At 41.2% G+C, this 22888-nt stretch overlaps 3 protein-coding genes across 8 annotated transcripts in view; 2 read left to right on the top strand and 1 right to left on the bottom strand.

Moving 5' to 3' along the window:
* Positions 1–913: 913 nt before the first annotated feature.
* On the top strand, positions 914–3664 carry LOC115583206 (single-strand selective monofunctional uracil DNA glycosylase). Its single transcript, XM_030419765.1, has 2 exons — positions 914–1434; positions 2258–3664. Exons 1-2 carry the CDS (start codon positions 1108–1110, stop codon positions 2786–2788), a joined length of 858 nt encoding a protein of 285 aa, XP_030275625.1. The 5' UTR covers positions 914–1107; the 3' UTR covers positions 2789–3664.
* Positions 3665–4404: 740 nt separating this feature from the next.
* LOC115583204 (calcium-binding and coiled-coil domain-containing protein 1-like) lies at positions 4405–12741 on the top strand. Of its 3 annotated transcripts, none has more exons than XM_030419758.1 (14): positions 4405–4427; positions 6233–6381; positions 6519–6621; positions 7389–7594; positions 7775–7987; positions 8105–8253; positions 8342–8411; positions 8682–8936; positions 9027–9128; positions 9436–9531; positions 10341–10428; positions 10522–10679; positions 11577–11659; positions 11990–12741. In XM_030419758.1, exons 2-14 carry the CDS (start codon positions 6250–6252, stop codon positions 12015–12017), a joined length of 1683 nt encoding a protein of 560 aa, XP_030275618.1. In that variant the 5' UTR covers positions 4405–4427; positions 6233–6249; the 3' UTR covers positions 12018–12741. The 3 variants fall into 3 exon arrangements, with proteins under 3 accessions (XP_030275618.1, XP_030275617.1, XP_030275619.1); XM_030419757.1 differs by lacking the exon at positions 4405–4427 and adding an exon at positions 5106–5275; XM_030419759.1 differs by lacking the exons at positions 4405–4427; positions 9436–9531 and adding an exon at positions 5108–5275.
* A 194-nt stretch (positions 12742–12935) lies between these two features.
* The window catches only part of LOC115583205 (retinoic acid receptor gamma-A-like), a 46857-nt gene continuing 36904 nt past the window's right edge, over positions 12936–22888 (bottom strand). For 3 of the 4 annotated variants that reach the window (XM_030419761.1, XM_030419762.1, XM_030419763.1), the window contains 7 exons: positions 21651–21799; positions 19506–19647; positions 19225–19388; positions 18912–19088; positions 18511–18715; positions 17751–17909; positions 12936–17206 (listed from right to left, as the gene is read on the bottom strand). In XM_030419761.1, coding sequence (XP_030275621.1) covers positions 16878–17206; positions 17751–17909; positions 18511–18715; positions 18912–19088; positions 19225–19388; positions 19506–19647; positions 21651–21799 — 1325 coding nt within the window. In that variant the 3' untranslated portion in view covers positions 12936–16877. The remainder of the gene's footprint in view (positions 17207–17750; positions 17910–18510; positions 18716–18911; positions 19089–19224; positions 19389–19505; positions 19648–21650; positions 21800–22888) is intronic. The other variant, XM_030419764.1, reaches the window with a different exon arrangement.

Below are 22888 nucleotides of genomic sequence, written 5' to 3'. Positions count from 1 at the left end.
ACTTCTTTTTTATGTTTTTATTTCACACAAGAACATGGTAAAGATGAGATTTTTTTTTGTCTCCCATTATTCTGAACTACAAAACCTTGTCACTCATATGTTATTCAACCGTTCTTGTGTGTAATCTGGTTTTAAAAAGGGTTACTCATACAGCCAAGTTGCAACACATTGTTTTCTGAATCAGAAAACTCCAGATAAGGTCCAGGTCTTTCTGGGTTTTGGCACATTGTTAACTAATTGTGCTTATATATGGCGACGAAATTGGTAAATTCGGAAATGGTGGGGACATCCCCCTAGTGTTAATGATACCTATGATATAATATACATACACACAGGCATATATTACAGCAGATGAATCGATATTGGGATTTTTTACTCCCAAATTGTCACAATCGGCCCAAAAAGGTCGCTTCAAGTAACCTACAAATCCTGTGACCTTTTTTTTAATGTCATATACATGAGAGGGGTGCTTCTGCTCTGGTTAGTTTAGTGTCTTTGGAGCCACCTAGGTGTAACTTTGTAAAACTGAATAAGATATCTGTCCATTATCTTTGTGGACAATTTGAGCGCAACATCGCTGCTGACCAATGCTGCATTCAGGTACTCCTGGGATTGTCCCAGTGGTTTCTAACGTTCTATCGCTCAAATCGTTTTAAGAACACACTGACAGGCAGCAGTTTTCAGTATATTGGTGAAGTGCAAAGGAAACAATACAAACACTTTGGTAACAGCTTCTTACCGTCAACTCAGAGCTTACTTTCTCCCGCCATGTGTGTCAACTCGTGTACCACAACTTTCTGTGACGGCAATCATTTGAATTTTACCAGTCGATAATACATTTTTCCGTACATTTCGCCAGCGCTTGAACGCACCAACACCCTTTGCTGTAACGACCCCGGTGTTCCTGTAGAGGGCAGCAGCCGCTTTGAACGCGGCCACACAAATGAAGGCGCAGAAGAAGAACACACCGGTGGAAGAAGTTTAGATTTATCACAACAATCCTCCAACACTGTGATCCCAACACTTTGAAGGAGCTGTCAGATGTAACGTTAATGCCAGGATTTTATCTGACAGACGTCTTCTCATTTAACACGGTTACTGTAAAAGATGTCGGATGACAATGCGGGTGAAACGGCTGAGCTCGCGCGTGGAGATGGTGCGGAGAAGCCTTTGTGCGGGTCAGAGGAGCAGGGATTTAAACCAGCAGCCCCGGAGGTCAACACAACACCCTCCTCCAGGTTTCTGAAGGTTGAACTGGAGCTGAACACTCTCCTCCGGGAGCTCACCTTCAGCGAGCCCGTCCGGTACATCTACAACCCGCTGGAGTACGCCTGGGAGACCCACCGCTGCTACGTGGAGAAGTACTGTCAGGCCGGACAAAGGGTCCTGTTCCTGGGCATGAATCCAGGACCTTTCGGCATGGCACAGACCGGGGTGACCACTGCAGTTACACACATTGACTTGCATTTAGCATGATATTTCAGTGACGCATTACGCACCGATGGTGTTTTCTTATTGGCTGGGAATACGGAAGCTAAAACAAAAACAACAAGCCTCGTTTTGAGCAGGGCCAGCTTTACCTTAACAAAACATGAAACATCTCCATATTTGACCACTCGCCTTCCTTTTTTGATGCCTATATACAATCCTATATACAGCACTTTTAAAGAAAAGCTATGGGTATTATTTTGGTTCTTTGTTTGTGATCACAGCACGATGAAGCCACACGACATGAATATTACCTTCATGATTCATATAAAATCATGACTGAAGAAGGCAAGACAGGCTTCCCTGGGCACTCAGATCATCAGTGATCTGTGTGATGTAATTGAACACGAATTTATTTGGAAATTTGGAAACATTATCATGTGAAACTAAGAGCTGATTATGCTGATCAAGCTGCATTATTTTCTGTTTTGTCTTATCAAAAGAGGCACACAGCTCACAGTAAATTTGTGTGTGCAACATGAGGTGAAATAAACATTTATTTAGGAAGGAATATAGTCCTATCTTGCTTCTAAAGTTTATTTTCTTGTTCATGCCTTATTACTTGCACACCCAGTTTTAGCTTTGTTTTCCCTTTTTTTTCACCAGATCTCATTATGTTGCTGGTTACTTATAACAAAGTTACATTCCTGACTTGTTTAAATCAGTGTTATCTTGTTTAAATCAGTGTTATCTTGCTTAACTGGTAGCTCTCAATGTTGTCCCTACAATGTGTTCACAAAAGCTAAAAATACCCACTTTTCCTTGGCAGGTCCCCTTTGGCGAAGTGAAGTCAGTTGTTGATTGGCTGCAGATCACCGGAGAGGTCGGTCACCCTCCTGACGAGCACCCAAAGCGACGGATCACAGGACTCGCCTGCAAACAGAGTGAAGTGAGTGGCGCACGGTTCTGGGGCTTCTTCAGGAAGGTTTGTGGTGAACCAGCGCAGTTCTTTCGGCACTGCTTTGTGCACAATCTGTGTCCGCTCATCTTCATGAGCGCCAGTGGGAAGAATTTAACCCCTCCTGAGCTGTCCGCAGGGGAACGAGAGAAGCTCCTGGGCCTCTGTGACATTGCACTGTGCCAGGCGGTGGTAGCGCTGGGAGTCTCCATGGTGATAGGAGTTGGAAAAGTGGCAGAGCAACGGGCACGACGAGCTCTGTCTGCTGCAGATGTCAATGTACGAGTTGAGGGCATCATGCATCCATCGCCTAGGAACCCATTGGCCAATAAGGGCTGGGAGGATGTAGCTAAACGCAAGCTGGAAGAACTTGGTGTCATGTCACTGCTGAGCAACAAGTGAGCGAATCAGCCTCCCTTCACACTTGTCTGATCAATTGCAGCATAAGCTACACTCACTCTGACATGGATCAGGGCGTGAGGAGTTTGCAAAAGAGACTCAGTGTTTGTGTAATGTGATCCACTTTTGTGTGTACTCCTAAAGAGTACATGTACACATCTCTCCTCATAGCTCCAAAGACACAGAGAAACACACTAATGCCTTCCACCTCTGTCATCACTAATGCTGTAGACACATCTGCTCAGCAACTGCACTCGTCCTCATCTGTAAAGATCTGTCTGTCTTAGTTTGGTTTAGTGCAGAAGCACTAGATTTAAAGTGGGAATTGAAACTTTAAATTCAGCTTTACAACAGGCATTACAGCCTGTCTCTAAATGCATTAGCTAATGATGGTACATACTGGGACACATGGTGACCCAGAAACATGAACACAAGATATATGTGAAAAATGTACAGTGATTGTACATATTAGACATTTTAATTTACCCACAAAAGGTAATAATTCATCAAGCTGAACATCTGTCACTTTAACTCTTCAGCATACATGAAACAAACACCATTTTGCATGTTTACAGAATGATTTCCTCAGGAAGAACAAAATATTTACAGACCTACTGTAGCTCTGGATCACTCAGCAACATGTCATGATGATACTACAAAGAATATTTTGTAAAAATACTCCTGTGCATCTCGCTCGTACTGGACTGCCAGAGGCTGTTCTTTTCAAGCTTTTTATTTTTAAAATGTCTTTTATTTTGTTCATGTGTTTTATTTCTTTACACACTGTTTTTATCCACATTTTTTACAATTCTGTGTACTCCTGGCCTCTGAACTACTGGATTGAAAACTTTCCTGTTTCAATAAAGATTTGATATTAAATGATAAAAACAACTTTTTTTCCCTCTGGTGCAACTAAGATTAAGGCAAACTGACAAGTAAGGCTCAGTTAGCATTTAGCATATTTATTTTGTCCAGCCAATACCAACAACTGATAAATAATTCCTTCTCATTGTAGATACGAATAATTTAAACATTACTGTATTCTAAAAATAAGTTTATAACCTGCAGTTTATGCACAACAGAGGGTAAGAGAGGGGCTTAGATGTAGTGAGCAATGCTATATGATTTACTATTACATATTCTTCTATTTCTGTGTTTGTCAGTGGATCGCAAAGCAACTTCTAAGGCGCAAACCGCTGCCTACTGTATCAGCAATTCACAGTCATTCACCTGTTGACATGTCACAGCAGAAAAAAGCCCCTAATTACAGTTCCATTTAGCTGCTTCCTGGCTTTGTGCATGCTAGTTGGGACACTAATATAGAACCATGCTTTCTCTACTATGACATGTCAAAATGTCTGTTGTGAAATACTTCCAGCCCTTCAGCCAAACACTGCTGATGTCTAACTTTTCTGGAACACCAGCAGATTTTTATAAACCTGGAGCTGAAAACAACGAATTTGACCGATATGAACACATCACATGGAGACCTTTAAACTCTCTTCTCTCTGCAGTTATCGCCTGCCAACGGGTGCAAGCAGGAACTTAAATCATCTTTTCCAGTAATGCCACATGGAGTGCAGAGAGTGTTCCCTGGAACACTAGAGAGGCAGAGGTCCCAGAGGGGCTGAGGTGTCAACAGGTAAAGTTAGTTATTATAGAATAGATGTCATTTATTTTATAATAACAACATGTAAATGAGCTGTGTCATAACACAACACAGAGATTGTCGGCCATCATAATCTTCAGGCTCTGTTGTTGACTGTTGCTTCAAAGTGAACTCACAAAAACCACCACTCATTTGATGAATGTTAGTTTGTGCTTAACTACAGCGCCATCAAGTGATCACAAGTGGGACCACGATTCTTGCGCAATCAGACACTGATAATGAAATCAAACGGCAGAACATTTTATTTGTGGTCTGTTTCCAAACTGAAACATGAAAATGCCTGATGAGTTCGTCACAAATCACATTTTGAACCCCATGAAGTCTATTCAGTACTTTCACAGCAATTTCATACAAATACAACACATTTCAACCTTGTACATGATGATACAGAAATGAGTTTTCACCATATTGGGGATCTGCTGTTTTTATCTCTGTCCCTGATTAAAGGACAGTGAGTTCACTTAAGTTGTTATTCAAAGAAAAGTTGCCCCCTCCTCCTCCTTTCCTCTCATCCACTACTGAGAATTGCAATAAGCATAAACTATCAGAGGCAGATCCTGTATCCTTTAACACTCTCCTGTAATGGGAGTTGAAGTCTGCAGCAACACTTTGCACCTTGATGTGCTGTGTGCTCATGAACTACAACTCCCATGATTCCCTCAGCATCACTCATTTGACTTGAGAGGCCAATGTGGTTGAGGGGATGTTGTGAAACTCCTGCACCCAACGGGATCACTCATCACTTTCTGAAGATTGATGCACAGCTCTATCTTCTATGAGATAGCAGGAAAGACAGGACATTAATTTCTCAGCAGAATAAGGTAAGGAAAGATTAACAGCAGAAAATTGAGTAATTTATGAAGCATTAAATGATATATTCTGCTTAGAAAGCCATCATTTCAATAACAAAGACTTACCTGTCAGGGATGAATACGTGTTTATATACTATACACATTTAAGAGCAGTTCATTTCAAATTATTGTCAATTAAAGCATAAATATGTATTTTTAAAGGAGCACTAAGTAGTTTTGGGATATACATTTCAATCAGAAGAGAAATATCAACATTTTTTTTAATGCCAAAACAAACAAACAAAAACCCCTCTCTGTTTTCATGACTGAATAAACAAACTGACCTTAAATGACAACACAGTTTCCTACTGTTTTACTCTGTTTATATGTGGCAGACCCTGCCACCTTTCCAGTTTCAAACAGTGTTGTGGGACCATTTCCAATTGAAACAGCTTGTTTATTGAATTATGGAAAAAATTAACTTCCAGTTTGAACTTCTTCTACAAACCTACATAGCGCCTCTTAATTTGTGCTGCCTAAATGCAGTTATGATGTCAGTTTTGTGGTTTTTAGCAATGAAGTATAAGACATGAGAAAAAAATGTTTTTGTTTCAGTATTGGAATATAAATCAGAGCTATCAAATGATCTTTTGTGATCAATATTTAACTGTTACAGTAAGATTTTGATATGATTTATTGATTTCTTAAAAAAAAAAAAAACATTAAAAAACAGTACAGTGTTGAGAGCTACAAGCAGACCTCTGTAGAGCTTTATTTTCTAAACAGATTACATGGAATATAACTTCAGTACTCAGTAGGTATATGAGCTTGTTGTTTATAAACGTATTATGGGGCCATAGGCGACTGGTGTCATGACCAAGCCGCATTTCTGAACTGACTCAGCTATCACCTTTCATCAGCTGTCCTCCTCCAGACTGAAACTGGAGCACCTTTCACTCGATCCATGTATGTTTTCTTCCTAAACAGCACAGCTCCGTATCACCATGGATAAACAGCCCGCAGTGGTGTTTCGAAATGTGGGGCAACTGTACTTCCCCCAAACCAGAGTGGACTGCCACTACAGTCTGACCGCTGAGCATCAGTGGAGCAGCAGTGACTGGATAGGGATTTTTGAGGTAGACTTACGCTCTTTAGATCCATTCCTCCACACACAAAAAAAGTCATTGTTGCAGCAAGATGAGTTCCGTGTGGTGACACAGATGCACATTTATATGTCTTGTGGTTTGAACACATGTTTCCTATCGTGGTGTAGGTGGGTTGGCCTTCAGTGAAAAAGTATTACACGTACACATGGGCTCTTGTTCCTGAAGGCTACACTGAGGGCAGCGCTGTCAACTGCTGTGTAAACTTCCACGGTAAGATTATCACTAGAATTCATGAAGAATTTGAGGCAGCTAATATTTCAATAGATCATCCTGATATTCTTACCAACAAGTAACTCTAAAATGGCATCACTGATGTTTGGATGTGGTCAGAGGTGTGCTCTCTTGTAGTGGAATAAAATAAAGGACTGTACTGTAATTTGAGTTACTTTTACTTGGAGTATTTTTGTTTTCGGCCTCTTTATACTTTTATTCCCCTACAATTCAGAGGCAAACATTATGCTCCACTACGTATGTTTAATGACTAAAGTTACTAGTAGCTTTTCAGGTTAATAATTCAAAATATGCCGCGACACATCAAGTTTTAAAGTTTAATTTACACACGAATGCATTCATCATAAATTCATTAATTTCATATACATTGTTCTGAGTTTGGATCATTCTGCACAGTGAGTACTTTTACATGTGGTACTTTCAGTATATTCTGATGCTGATACTTTTGTATACCCCATTATTGACCATAATCGTCATAATTACGCTGACACACATGCACAATATTGATATCATGTTAATAATACACGTGATCATTTTTGTGTAAACAGTCGATTGTCTCATTAATAATTTCTGTTTCTTGTTGTTCTCATTTTGACGAAGCAGGTGCTGGTCACACAAAAAAAGGTTTAATTGTAATAATTTAATAAGCTTATTTCTGATGATCACTGAAGTCTTAGTATGCGCCAATATTTGCATTGTTTTGCTGTTAAGTTAAATCTCTGTGTCTTTGTGTCTACTTGATGCAGCATCCTACCTGCCCCGCCCCAGTGCTGTGGAGTATGAGTTTGTATACGTGGATAAGACGGGAGAGGTGTGTGCTCGTAGTCGCCCCTTCACTTTCTGCGCTCCCAAGCCACTGGAGGAGCTGGAGACGATGAAAGAGGAGCGAGACGAGGAGGACGGAGAGGAGAACGACCTGCTCCTCGTCATCCCCAGGGCTCAGCTGCTGCAGGTGGGGGTAAAAACACTTGAGCACTGCACTGAAGCATCCTGATAAACTACTTTTCTCAACACTGACACAATTACTCCTTAGAACAATAGAGTGGAGGTGCTCACATATTCACAGACATATCTTGATGTGAGGAATGAATTATATGAACCTCCCTGTCCTCTCTCCCTGTGTTGTGACCAGAGTCAGCTGGAGGAGTGCTTAAAAAAACAAGCGGAGATACAGCGGGCTCTGGATTTGACGAAAATGGAGACGCAGAGTGAGAAAGAGAGCCGTGACACTGCGAGGATGGAGTGGGAGCGTGAGAGAGAGGCAATGAAGGAGGAGATCTCAGAGCTCAGACACAACATGAGACAAACCTACGAGACGATCAAGAAGATGGAGGGAAAGCACAAGGTACGGACAGGCCACGCAACCAACCAGTTCCTTCTTACCCCCAAAATGTTCTGAATTACAAAGAAACACACCATAAAAGATCTATAATCATTGCTCTTCTCTCCACGACACTGAAAGGATGTGAAATACAGTCAGGAAAGTCTGACCGCTGAACTGAGTAAACTCATGGCTGAAAAAGAAGAAAGGCAGCAGCGAATCCAAGACCTGGAGGAAGAAATCAAGATCTTGAATGACAGGGACAAAGGCGGAAACATGGAACTGGAAAGGCGAGTGTTTGAGAGTTACAGATCAAACGTTTGTTCGGGTTAATTTGGTTCCTCGGACCTAAAACAAACCTCCTTGTTTGTCCTACAGGCTGAAGGAGAGAGTGAAGAAAATGTCTGGTCAAATGAAACATGATGAGGAAAAGAGAAAGTTTCTGCAGGTAATTACTTATTCTCTTGTCAAGAACACACAGGCTGGTCAGAGAGTCTGTTTGAGTTCTGTTTAGTTCTGTGTTCCAACCCAACAACCCACTGGAACCAGGCCAGATGTGGGTGGTTAGGTGTCATCTTGTCAGCGGTGGAGGTGAAAGCACCGTAATTGCATTTACTCGAGAGTAGAACCTGAGAGGTTTTTACGCTCCTGTTCCTTCTTGTGGCTAAATTAAGCCATAACTGTGACAGCCATCTCTGTACATCTCTCATCTCTGCAGGCGGAGAACGAGGCTTTTCAGGTGGAGGTACAAGGGCTGCAAGAGCGTCTGGAGGTCAGTGAACATGTAGTTGACAGCCTGCGCAGGGAGCTTAGGGAGCTGGGCTCCCGTCAGAGCCATACCCACACCGAGCTGCACCAAGCCCGGCTGCAGGTGGCCCAGCTCACCCTGCAGCTGTCTGAGGAGAACCTGCTCCTCAGGGAGGAGCGCGCCAACTGGGCCCTGGAAAGAGAAGCATACAGACACGCAGCAGAGGTGAGGCTGCTGCACATGCAGACACCTGTATGTCCACCTGATATAGTCGTTTCATTTCCTTTTTGTTATTTTGCTTTTCTTTGCATGCAGATGGATAAGAAGAAATTTCAAGAACTGAGCTGTGAGGTGCAGATGAAGGAGGAGTGGCTCCAGGAGGAGAGGACGGAGAGGGAGAAACTCGACACAGAGCTGGTGAGTGAGAGTACTCTGTGTTGCAATCACTATTATTCCATGCACAAACACATTCAGATCTAAATATAACTGCTCATGTGCCACGAAATCTGCACCATCGGCTGCTCAGGTCACAATTTGGAAACGGTGCCAGAGTTCAGGCAAGTTCTCACACACAGGCACAAATAAACGGGCTTCCATGAACAGTGAGTAAACATTTCCTCTGACCGTCATGTGGTCAACAACAGCAGCAGCAGCAAAGAGGAAGGGCCTGTTCAGACGTGTGGGTATTCAGACGGTCTGAGTGTAATGATGCTGCCCCCTGTAGGTGCTGCTGAGTGATACGAAGCGAGAGCTGCAGGAGCTGAAGGCCAGTCTGAGGAAAGCCCAAAAAGAGAGAGAGGAGCAGCAGGCCGACAGACAGGCAAGGACTACACATATGAGGGAGGAGCCACACCTGCACTAACATGCAGGTGTGGCCAGACCCGATACATAACAAAAAACAGAACAGCTGGATAATAATAATAATTATAATAATAATGATAACAATAATAACAATAATAATAATAATATTAACACAGTCAGGGAGTGTAACGTCAGTCTCTGCTCCGGGCATCTCTACACTACATCTTTACACAGCCAATAGCTGTTTCCTGACATCTAGTGAGGCTGAATGATGTATACTGGACCTTTAAATACCACTCAAATCAACAGAAAGGGCCCATACTGTGGTCATCTTCAGCTTCATACTCTTATTTTAGGTGTCTAATAGAGTCGTTTTACATGTTTTGATGTTCAAAAAAACATATTTACATATGTTTGTAATGACGCTGTCCATTGCTGCAGCACCTCTATTCACCCTCTGTCTCTTTAAGGCCACAGCTTCCGAAAAGTCCAGTCTGCTCTTGTTAGTCAGCTCTGAAAGGCATGAGCAGGCACCGTTTATCGTGTTTCCACATCTGTCGCTCTGTTAGTTTGTACCACAGCTGTGTTGGGGTCATGGCTGAGGTCGGTGCCTGTATAGTTGTGACATCACAACCTTAGAAAGTCCTGATGGCTCGTTTGAAGGCACAGTCTTAAGACGAGAGACCAGAGTGTTTACACAGCACACAGACCTGTTTCATGATTGAAAAATACATGTAAATTAACCCTGTACAGTATGTGGTCTTTTGTCATTCGGTTCTTCTTCCTCTTCATCTTGAAATCTGTGGGTTTAAAATGTTACATCTGCAGGACCTGCTGAGCTACATCCGTCATTTAGAACAGAGGTTGGACAATGTGCCAGAAACTAAATCAAATGAAGAAACTCCCGCACGTGCCTGTGAGTAGTGAAGTTTCTCTGAACACAGCACTTCTGCTAGCTCACTGCACTGTTATTAGTACTGAAGTGAGGCGTCTGCACTGATTCGCACAGCTCCCGGCCCTTCCTCTGAGGACGACGAGGATGCTTCCCCAAGATCGATCAGTTCAGCTCATTTCCCGTCCACTCACCTGGAACTGCCCGACAGCACCGAGACCTCCGCTGAGACACCGATCCAGAACAAAGGAGACACACCAGCCTCTGACAGACAGGTATGCCATCCCATTCACACCTAAACCAAACAGGGTTTAACACCACCTGCATACGGAGCTTACCGACCTGAGTGGGCAAATATTTGACTAGTTTCCCAGTGCTTGTCCTGTGGGTTTTTTTTTTGCGCCAGCTGCAATTGTTGAAAACCAAGGTGTTAAAAATGCTGACCGGTAGAAAGAAGGCAAAACAATGTGAACACTGCTCAGCAGCTCAACAAGATAAAGAGTTTCTTAAGACAACTACGCATTGTTAACATCTGTGAATACAGAAACAATATGTTATTGTGTTATCTCAAGCAGGCTATTGTGGACATTTATTTTGAACATAACTTGTGCTTTTGATTCGCAATATTCACAACAACCAGGTCAGAATGAAGGTCATGGTTATGAACTAAAGACCAGGGTTTCTAGAATATAGAATATAGACCAGGTTGCTGAACTAAAGATTAGGCTTATAGACTAAAGAACAGAATTATAGACCAGGGCTATAGACGACAGAGAAGGGTCACAAAAACGTAAGATCAAGGCTTTTAACATATGATCAGGGTCACAGACTATAGACCGGCGTAATACAATACAGGTTAGGGTTTAGTGTCCATGTGTAATAATGTCTTGATTTACAAATACCCGGCAGTGAAATGTTTAAAATTAACAGCACTTTATTTTAAAATCTGATTCAAATTATATTTGCAGATATGCAGTTTTCACATCTAAGATCAATTTTTGACGCCAAGATTAATCCGAACACTTTTATTTGTATACTTTTTTGTCAGTAACAGATCATTCAAATAAACACCAAATACAATCACTGATCAAACAAATATGTTGTGGCACATATATATTATCAAATGGCTGAATGCAGTTCACCTCACTCTCTGCTTCTGTCTGTTCGATCAGGATGTGCCGAGGCAGGACTTTGAGAACAGAGCCGTTGAAGGGAAGCGACTCAACCTACCAGGACTTGTCGACCCCATTCTGAGGTCACAATTTTGGCTTTCTACCAGCCACAATGCAAACCACCTCTCCTAAAAATATTATGTGATGACTTCATTCACACTCTCCTCCCTGGCAGACCGGTTGTTGTTTTATTTTAGACGTCGCTCCACTTTCTTTTCTCGTGGGAGGAGTCACTCTGGGCTCTAGACAGTAAAAATTTAAAAGCTGAAATGACATTGTAATAAGAATAAAAATAGCAGCTGTAATGAAATACGTTTATGTTAAGCAAGCAGAAGTAGAGACATGGCTTTAATGAACTTTTTCATACACAGTGCTGCCTTCTGTAAACCTCTCACTTCTCTGTCTCCCTGCAGTGAGCTGGCTGGCTCCCCTATGTGGTAACATGAAGAAGGTTGATGGATGGCATGTTGCTTGTTTACCACTGCAATGCTCATGTTCATGTGGGTCATGGAAAAAAACCAAAACCTATTCATATTTTGTGTATTTTCTATGTAGAAAATGGTCTTCAAAAAAGGTCATACATATACAGTATATATAGTGTAGAGCCTTCACCTCGAGTGCCTGTATTCAAAGAAAACACGGCCCACTTTGTAAGTCTTAAGTGTCGAGAATTACATCTGTTTTGATAGTGTGATAATGTTGGTGTTTTTTTAATGAATCAAATTCAGGATGAACATAAAGTGCAAGTAACGATGTGTTCCTTCGTATGCTTCTCATTGTCCAAGGCTGTCTTTGACTTTGTTCTAGTCCCCATTTGTAATATGACAATCGATACGTTCTCACGTTTTTAGCTGATTGAAATGTGGATGTGTTGCAACCGTTTTGAGAAAAAGGATGACACGATACGCTAGAGTTTCATACATTTACATCTCGCTTTGGTAGCATATCAGCCCCTAACCTCTGCATGTGAGTGTGAATCCTAAAACTGTGTCAAAAGTGTGGGTGTGTGTGTTACAGACGAGTGTGAAATGTTCTGTTGCAGCTTGTTGTGCACATTGTCAGGCTGGAAGGTCATGAGAGTAAATGTTATCTGATACTTTTATTTGTTTTTCTGAGCTTCTGTTGGAGAGAGGGGGCTCCTTAATAAAATATGACAATGACTACATGTTCATGGCTGTTTGTATTTTGGTGAAAATGCCATCAGGAGTGTTGAGTATGTTTCTATCGCCTGACGGGACATAAATACATTACATACATTAAAAGCATACAACTTCAGTCTGGAGAAAAACAGTCGCCGTGTTTCTGCGTAAAGGTGAGTGAGGTGAGGGGTAAAGAAGAAGAGAGCTGGACACCGAAAGGTCTGAGAACAGAAAGCACCTTTATCAAAATACAAGAAAGACAACAACAAATAACAAATAAGCAAACAATAAGCAATAAACAAGCTAAAAATGTCAAATGTAAAAACAAGGGCAGATCAGCCCAGTCTTTGTTTTTCTGTGTGTGTTTCAGAGTTATTTTGGTACACGTCCAATTCAAAAGAAAACTCATTAGGTGTCTGGATCCCTGAACTTGAAGACAAGTTATTTTGCATGCTACATTGTTTGTTTGTTTTTTACATATATATATATATAAAAAAAGTAGGACATCCGTTTAAAAACAACAACAACACAGTTCAACAGAGATAAGATGGTTCCAGCTTCAAAAGTTATTCTAGATCATGAAATCTCATCAATCACACAATACAGACTGAATATATTTCACATCGAAGAGCTTAAGAGAATATTTTTTTTTCTTATTAATTAATGTTTTGTTTTGGTTCACATGTGATGTAAAATCTATCTTTGGCTTTTTTTTTCTTCTTTTTTTTTTACTCACATGCTTACACATCGAGCCGAGGCCTTTGTGACCTCTCCCATTACTTAACTATTGCACCAGCTCAAATTTAAAAACAGAAAGAATTAGATAAAGGATTAGATAAAAGAAACAGGAAAACATTTTATTCTGAAATATCCTGGTTATGTGATGCAGAAATATCTTTAAATACTTAACAACATAGTATATAGAATTGGCTGACGACGTGCAAAATATTGACCGTGTGCATCTGTGTGTGTGTGTGTGTGTGTGTGTGTGTGTGTGTTTGAGACACAAGGAAGAGAAACAGAGTGAAGAAAAACACTGAAGTTAAGCCTTATCTTTTACCTTAGTCACATGGTTTTTGATTTTTCCATCCTATGATATCACAAATCACGAATCAACAATTGAACAAAAACATCATCATGACGTCAATATAGATTATTTTCTATAATCAACTTCTTTTTCCTTGATGACTTAACATCTATAGTGATAAAGACGTATTTAACCTTTGTACATGCTGGTGTGTTGCCACAATGGTCATGTAGTATCTGTTTTCCTCCTCTTTCTCTGCTTCACTCAGGGTGTGAATGTCTCCGTAGGATAACCAGAAACACCTTTTTTTTTTCTCTCAGAAATCATACACTAGCTTCATCTGTGAAACTCACTGCATCCCTCATATCAAAAAAACTACATCAAAAATATGTTTCATGCCATGAAGGACAACATGCTGATGAGAATCTTTTCCCTTACAACTATTAAGGAGTTTAGTCAGACTCGCACTGTCTTTCATTACGCACAAAATGACAATTTTATACATCTTGCATAAAAAAACAAAAAGCTGTATAGTCTCGATGAAAAACAAATTATTACGTATTTATTTTACAAAAATCCATCTTTTGCATCACTCATTAGATACAGCACACATTAACACACATCGTCTCAAAGTACTGTGCTGTGCTTCAGCAGACAGGTCACCCGATCTAAAGCTTTTGTCTTGTTGTCAATTATGTTGGACGGTCGCCATCTCACTTACAACGTGTCTGTCCCGCTGTCCACCTGAAGTCTTTGGGTGAGTGAAGACATTTATATTTCTGCTACAAAAGCTATTTATGTGCATTTTAAGAGATAATAATTGGATTTCTACATAAATGCTTTACTGTGGATCATGGCATTAATGGCAATAACGTCACATCTCTGCAACGTCGATCTGTGTGTTGGTAAATGCTCTCAGATACACACTCATGCACACACTCATACACACCTGAGGTTTTCTGTGAAGTAAACTACTTTTATGTCGGTTTTGAATGACTCTTTACTTACAATATGAAATTATTATGGCTTGCCTGCACCTCGTTGCTGACCTAAGGGCATGTGCAGGATACTCAACTTACATTTTTAAAGCAACATTATGTAACTATTTTACCTGAAAGTAACAGCTTCAAAATCATTTCACGTAACAGTGACTTGTAATAGGGTGAATAATATCTCTGTCTCAGACACTCTGCCCCCCCATTGCTTGTTTCTGTACTATGTAGTTCTGCTGAGTGGATAGGATCACAGTGTCTAACACTTTACGACAGTACATCACACACAGCACCTACTATCACTTATTTTGGTGAAACTGGATCATATTTGATGCAAAAAACATTTCCTCTTGTTTACCCCTCTGGCTGCTCTGCAACAACTCTCTGTGATTTAAGGCGTTTCCCGAAAGCAACCTGTAACTGCTTAATACCATAGGTACAAGTCAGCTCTGTAAGCTGGCTGACCGCCAGGGAGTTGTAGTGTTTGGACCACTAGAACTGGAGCTGCCTCTAGGGACATCATGACAGCGAAGAGGCCAAAGACGATGTTGACAGAGGAACTTAAGAAGAGAAAAGGGACAGTGACCAAAGAAGAGACAAGAGGCAAGAGACTCAGACGGGTTTTTTAGTTCTTGATGACAGTTAAGCAAAATAGAAGACTGCAGACAGACGGAGAGCTGGACTTGTTGGTGTTGAATAGTAAGTAACATTAGCCGGCTTACTAAGTCATATGTCTTGCGTTGTTGCACTTGTTAGATGTTTGGCTGTGTAAGCAAAGTTGTCAACTCGCTACTTTTTGATGATAAGGCACGTCAGCCCATTTCGGCAGAAGTTTAGCTGGTAGAATGTTATCTTCAAGTAGCTTATAATAATGCCTTGAGAATTATCCTTGATGGAATAGTGCAAGTAAGATGTTCGTTGCTGCAGGAGGCAGTACTTTCCAAGCTGTTCATCAAAGGTTTAGCGCTACACACTACCAATCCCAGTTGTGGAGACATTGGTACATTTGTTTCTTTGCAAAAACACTGACGATTATCATTTTCTACTGTGAATTTGTATATAATCTATTGTCTTGTCTTGACAGTTGTGTGGCATTCAGAAATAGTAGAGGGCTCCAAATCGCAATAAAATTACTACATAATGTTGCTTTAAAGATCCCTACTCCCTGGTATGAGAGCATTTTTTGTTGATGAGGGGCTTATGATGGATCAACAGTTTTCTTAAAATACTGAATTGACAGGTGAGACACGGCCCTGATAGAATCAACCTGAGATTGCGCGATGACATTAAATCTACCCTGCAGATTCCTTAGTCAAAGTGTTTTTTTTTTTTTAAATGATTGTGTGTTTTTGGCGAGAGGCAGAGATATGTTGCTGCATTTCTTTTGCAATATTTGGATCACAAGCACCAGAGCTGAAATTTACAGTTGAAGTTCTCCTCGTTATTCTATTGTCACATTGTAAGTTTTGAGTCCTGCTCGCTCTTTGCTATTGCTCTCCTTACTACTTTTGCTATTGCTTTTCACTGTGTCCGGGAAAGCTGAAATGCATAAAATTAAAGAGATGCTTAACAAAAACACACATATGTCCGGTCAAATGTGATCGGTAAAAAATATACCAAAAGAAAAAAAAAACACAACAGGTATGAAGAAAAAACAGAACTGTGTTCATGCTTGGAAAAAAAAAATCAATAAAAAAATAAGTAGCATATCTCTGAATAGGAATAAAAGGAATTCTGAGAAGACATTTGCGGCAAATGGACACCACATAGAGTTCTGTTGTTGACATGTATCTTTTACCATCAATTTTATACACAGCATAGCCCTTATAGATAGTGGAGGAGTGCATTTTCTTCAGTCCACCACCTTTCGTTGCTCTGGATGGACACGTCTGAAACATCTTTTAGACAGTCTCATTTTGGCACAGTGATTTTTCATGGCGTTCCCCTCAACCTACTTACATTTAGTGCTTTTTGATTCCTATACTGAACTTAACACATTTTCCTTTCAGTCAACATGTACAGTATATGTAAATATGTGCTGTATGCAACACTGCTGTTGAATAAGAGCCTAATTCTGTGAGGTTTCTGGGAGCTGGGTGAGGGCTCAGTGATCTGAAGGAGGAAGCAGCATCACCTGTCCCTCTCACTGCGTTTTCCCAGTCACACCTTTCTTTTGCGAGCCCGCTGCCAACTCGCCACACGCCTCCCCATCACTGTCCGCCCCTCGTTCTTTCTCCTCATCCCAGTAGTCGTCCTCCTCCTCTTCTTCTTCTTCCTCGACGGTCGACTCATACGTTGACTTTTCCTCTTGTTTGATGGCTTGAATGGCGGGGGGAGCGGGAGGAGCGGCTGCAGCGCTCTCCCCCGAGTCACTGCTGTCTTCGAAGGCCTCAGGATTCTCAAGCATCTCCCTGATGAGTGGAGGCATTGGGCCCGGGATCTCTGTTTTCAGTGTGATGGCTCTTTCAGCACCTACAGACACATGCAAGTATATTTGATCAAATATTCAGTGTATCAAAAGGAGAGACGGAAGCTTCTCACACAATGACCATTTTCGAAAGCAAAACTGACAAGTTTCATCCCAATCTAGGAAAACAATGCCTCTTTACTGCCATGTTCTCTATATACGCAGACGATGGTATATTCTCTACTTCTGATAGATCTATTTTGCATGCATGGGCCTTGGGATACAGTAATGATGAATAATTTAGCCCCTAAAAAGCCCTATTAAAAAAGACTCTCTATCTTTCTTTACATTTACTGCGAGTTAGCAGTGAGCCTACTCTAGTAATAGAGTGAGTATGAATTTAAAAATTGGCCAATTCTTACGTATTACACTTTTAAGGAGAATGTATACAAAAATACAGATCTAACCATCCATTAGATGCTAACTTTGAAATGCTACTTTAAAGTTGTTGGTACCCTGTACTGTTAACCCAGTTTTGTAGCTACTAAGAACTTTATGGATTGATTCTACTTTTAATATTTGGGAATGATATGTTAAACCTTGGCTGACCTTTGGTGCTGATTCCTCGGAGGTCCGTGACTTTCATCAACATGCGGGGAAACATGTGAGGCTTATTCGGGCGTCTACGACGGGTGTAGATCTTCAGAGCCTCCAGCAGTGGCTCCTGCAGCTTGTCTACCTTCTGTGGCTCCTCCAGGTCCATGCGGTCTAAAACATTTACAGAAAGACACAAATTTGAAGAGGTATGGAATTGTTAGCATTTTGTAAAACAGCTGGTAAGATGATAGCAAGAGAAACAAAGGGTAACACTTTATATTAAGGTCATTGTATTAAGCATTAGTTAATGGGTAGCCAGGCCTTTATAATGCCTTATAAGATATGATTAACATTAATAAGACTATATAAATGTTAATAATAGCACCATGAACACATTTATAACCAGTTATAAGAAACTTGTTAAGCATACCGTACTGCTCTAATGTTAGCTAACTAGCGTTGTTAAAGTTAACTAGTATTAACAACATTTACCATTAGTTAGTAATTAATGTTTGATAGCTAGCATTAGCAAAGTTAACCTTTCCTAGCAAGCGTTAAGGATGTTAGCTAGTGCAAGAGGCTGGCAACCACTAATCAATAACAACTTTAGCTAACTTAACTATGATGTCATGATACATTTTTACTTTTTATTGCTTTAATAGGGATTAATACATACTTTATTGTGGATTTATTGGCAGTTAACTATCCACTTATTAGAAGTTAAGCTTCCAGATCTAAGATTCAAACAATGCCATATAAAGGTCAATCTTACCTCCGCAGATGAGGCAGATTGCACTGAGAAGGCCCGTCTCTGTGTCGTCCATCTCCAAAGGCAGCAGCTGACCAGCAAAGGCAAACACCAGGTCTGTGAGTGGACCAAAGCCAGCGTTATGCATCTGGGTCCTGTTGAGAGTCAGGCCATCTGAGAATGTCATGGTGTCCTGCTCTGGAGTGTAACGAGTACATATCCTCAGCATCTAATAAGAGGAAGAAATTACAGGAAAGAAGAAAAACAAATTGGCAGTTAGTAAAATGAGGATGGCAGGTGTTCAGATTTACATTTACATTTTCAGGATTTGTTCATGACAACTGAAGCAGCGTGACAGATGAGAAAAGCGTTAGGGAGGTGGAGGGGAAGTCAGTTAAAGTGTAATAGGAGCATGTGATTGGTACCAGGATGTCCAGGCATGCAGATTTGAGGAGGGTGATCTGGTCAGCGATGGTGAGCGTGGTGAAGCCTGGTAGCCGCTTGGCAAACTCCACAATCTTTATAATGCATTTAGTGGACAGCTCACTGAACTTATCCCACAGGCCCAAGTCCAGCTGTACTCTGTGGTCAGCACTTGAATTCTGAGAGAGAGAAAGAGGGACACTTGTCTGTGTGGCTGTGCAAAGTCCATACTGTGACTGTCGTTCTGGCAAAGCGGTGAGCTAATGCTTGAGTTGAGTGTGAGTGTTTAAGGGTGGATAACTAATTAAAACTTACTGTGGTGTATTTTCCTAATTGGCACAGAGATGGAAAGGTCTCTTGGTGAGCTTTGCTGACTTTGTTAACCAGCTCCTCCAGTTCTCCACTCAACTCATAGCTCTCTGGCAGCACCACCTCCTCCTTCACATCCTTTTTCTTTTTGTTCCTGTCATTACGCACCGCTACAGGGAAACACAGACACAAGGTGACACACTTAAAAAGCCAAACTCCCCATCAGGTCTTTCTTGAAATTATTATTTATTTGAAAGAAACTATTGACTTTCACATTTTCCTCTCACCTTCTTTGGACATGCCAACCTCAAAGCACTTCTGCAGCCGGCAGTATTGGCAGCGGTTGCGGGTGACTTTGTTGATCTGACAGTTCTTGTCTCTGTGGCAGGTATACACCATATTCTTCTGGATACTGCGCCGAAAGAAACCCTGGAAACAATGAAAGGAAATTTCTTGTAGAATGTTTTTTGACAGGATAACAGCCACTCAGTACAATCTCAGAAAATAGTTTTGAGCCATGCTAGAAGCATGTTTCTAGGGATGGCAATGTCTGTCTGTCAGTGGGTCCACTGCTTTGGTCCAGACTGAAATATCTAAAGAAATGCTGGATTGTCATGAATTTTCTCAACAGTTCATATTCCCAGACAATGTGTTCTAGTTCAGTTGATAATCCACAACTTTTCCTCTAGTGCCACCATGAAGTTTTGTGTCTTATGGTGAAATTTCTCAACAACTATAGATCATATCACAAAGCGGCCATTTTTCTCAGACATCACACTGGGATGCTAAAGTGTGCAGCTGCTTTAACTGAATGAAATTAAAGGTAAAACAATATATTAGATAACCCAATAGCTTGCTTTATATGACAGCTAATGTTAGCATTCAACCACTTCCTAGCTAACATTACCACTTCACAATGTTACAGGATACAATGGGAAGGGGTAATAAACATGATATCGATATCAACATAAATTTCTTTAACCCTGGGATGAAACGCACTAGATTCAATTAAACCATGGTGTTAGCTAGGAAGATGTCAAACGCTAACGTTAGCATTTGGGTTATCAAATATGTTGTTTTAACTTCCCTCCATGTCACTATCCAACATCTTGTCAGTTGCTGATCAAGTGGGAAGTGGTGAATGGATAGATGGATGGATGGAATGCATTTATCAGACTCCCTACATTTATATGTTTTGAAACCTAGAATCCAGCTGTACAGCATTATCTCAGCATTTGTGTTTTCCATCCTGAGCTTGAATTCAGAGGAAAAATGGCTGCCATGTGAATGGTGTGTATTGGATGGGCTGCCATGACAATGTCACAGACATTTTTGCACCTCAGAATGAATTGTTATAACTTTGGCAATGCTTGGACTTTCATCTAGCGCCATCAACTAGTCATAATGTCAATTAGTCAAAAAAATGTTAAAAACCTGCAAAACTAAAAAACGTCATATCTTCCTAAACTCTACAAAGTGTTTTAAAGTAATAAGCAAATGTTAGACTGCTAAAATGTTTACTAAAATTGTGAACATGTTAATAATGTCATTGTGAGCATGTAGCTCAAAGCACTGCTGGGCCACAGCCTCACAGAGCAACTAGCATGACTGTAGACTTTAAGTCTTGATCTTGCATTGATCTCTCAAAGTGGAAATTCAGGTGTTACAGCAGCCCAAGGACAGAATAAGAACAGATAAATTCAGAGTTAAAGAGAAATTTTTTTTAGGAAAATAAGAACATGATGAAATAGAAACTATACATAAGCAGTTGGACTCAAAAAAGCAAAATTACAGGCAATAGCAGTAAACAGCCGATGACAGGAAGAAGCGTAATAGAGTAGTGGAAGCAGCATCAAAAATCACTGGTCAAGATTTGCCAAGCATTTCATGATATCTATAAAACCTGCATGCTACAGTATAAGTGCGGAGGTGTGATTAGCAGCCGCAAAGTCAAAGCAAAATAATGCTCACAAAATGAAGTATAATATGTTCAAGGAGTGATGCATTGCATAAATCAGTAGCCTACAGGATAGGCTGGCTGTTTTTCTCACATAGAACTTAGAAGTCCTCTTTCACTGCTTCTCTCCTAACTGTGAATATCCATTTATTGGTCTCTGTATGTAAACTACAAGCAGACAAAACCTCTATTGAATTGTTTAATTTGTCAGTTTCATTTCAGCTCAAGATCTTCATGTCAACAACAGTTCAAGTTGCAGTAACCATTTGCTGCTCACACACAGCACACTGATTAGCTCTGTTACATTGATAATGTGCAGTATTAGTAACGATGCACTAGAGGGCAGCTTAACAAAAGCAAACATTATAGCTGTGCATCTCTGACATCTGTCAGGCTCTCACTCTGCCCTCTTTTCATCAGCTCTTCACTTCATACATGTCCTGTAAACTCTCCATGTGTCTCTGGCTTAATTTACCTTGCAGCCCTCGCAGGAGCTCACTCCATAGTGATAACCAGATGACTTGTCCTGGCACACAAAGCACGGCTTGTAGACACGAGGAGGAGGAGGAGGCGAAGGAGAGCTGGGCACCATCTCCTCTGAGCTGGTGCTCTGGGTCTCCACCGCTGCAGAGACAGAGAAAAAAAAGAAACATTTAAGGCCTCTTATTACATCAGAACATCTTGTTTACACAAGTTCTTAAAGTCTTTGAAACTATAATGAAAGCTAATACAACAACTGATTAAGAGAGACTGGTCAACAAACAACCCCCAACCCCATGCAGGCCACCCCTCGGAGCCAGAAGGCAAGCTCAAAGGCAGACATTTTTAAGAGAAAAGGGAGGGGAGGGGGGACACTGCTGATTGACAGGGACTTAAAAGAGACACAATTAGCTGATGGCCAGATGGCCCCGCTGATAAAATGCTGATTGGCAGCTGAGATTTGATTGGCTTCTCCATTTACTGGTGAGCGGGGAGGGGGCAGCATACCTCTGTTGACTTTTTGACGGACATCTGAATTTTTGCATCTGCTCTGTGTGTTTGTGTGCACACATGTGCAAGCTCACATTTTTATTTGAAATGCTGTCCAACCAGACCTGCCTATATACCTCCAGCCCCATGTGAACAAACAGGGGCGGGATGTTTACGAGACTCGGCTGTCTCCCTCGGTTCCTTCTCACTGTCTCGCTAAAGAAAATGGCACACTGTATAACACCATTTGCTGGCCACAGGCGAAGTCATTCAACTGCTGCTAATGAAAACGCTCCAAACAAACAATGTGAAACGGGCGCACTGGCGAGACGATCGAGCTGATTAAAACACGCAGACCAGAGCGCAAAACGGGTGAAACCCGCCTGGTACACATTTGAAGGTGATGACTAAAGAACAACCAGATTCCTTCAAACATGCCTTTCAACTTTCACCTTCAGTCACCCCAACTTCACCTCCCTTTGCCTATTCCCACCCCCACTCCCTTGTTTCCTGGCCCTAAATTCCTCAGTGCAGGCTGGACAGGGTTTAATAGGTGCCCAGGCTCATAAGCGGCCCTATAAAGGCTGTGTCTGGGATGGGAAGGAGGCCCCCGGCCAGGCTGACGGCCTCTTTATTGGGATCCAGTCACCTTGGGCAGCTATTCACATCAACTGCTCCATCCTTGGATCCCTTCCTAGTAAAAATAAAGAATCTGGGGTCAAAAACCCCAAAGTCACAGCCCCT

Source organism: Sparus aurata, chromosome 6 (genome assembly GCF_900880675.1).
Source record: "Sparus aurata chromosome 6, fSpaAur1.1, whole genome shotgun sequence".
Lineage (NCBI taxonomy): Eukaryota > Metazoa > Chordata > Actinopteri > Spariformes > Sparidae > Sparus > Sparus aurata.
This window is presented reverse-complemented; position numbering and strand designations above follow the sequence as displayed.

What these genes read in the sequence shown, in the direction of transcription:
- LOC115583206 (XM_030419765.1), top strand. Translation starts at nt 1,108, where the DNA reads ATGTCGGATGACAATGCGGGTGAAACGGCTGAGCTCGCGCGTGGAGAT. An exon ending in TCGGCATGGCACAGACCGGG is followed by an intron (nt 1,435 to 2,257) that starts GTGACCACTGCA and finishes TTTCCTTGGCAG; the next exon opens with GTCCCCTTTGGCGAAGTGAA.
- LOC115583204 (XM_030419758.1), top strand. Translation starts at nt 6,250, where the DNA reads ATGGATAAACAGCCCGCAGTGGTGTTTCGAAATGTGGGGCAACTGTAC. An exon ending in AGAAACTCGACACAGAGCTG is followed by an intron (nt 9,129 to 9,435) that starts GTGAGTGAGAGT and finishes TGCCCCCTGTAG; the next exon opens with GTGCTGCTGAGTGATACGAA. An exon ending in AGAAACTCCCGCACGTGCCT is followed by an intron (nt 10,429 to 10,521) that starts GTGAGTAGTGAA and finishes TGATTCGCACAG; the next exon opens with CTCCCGGCCCTTCCTCTGAG.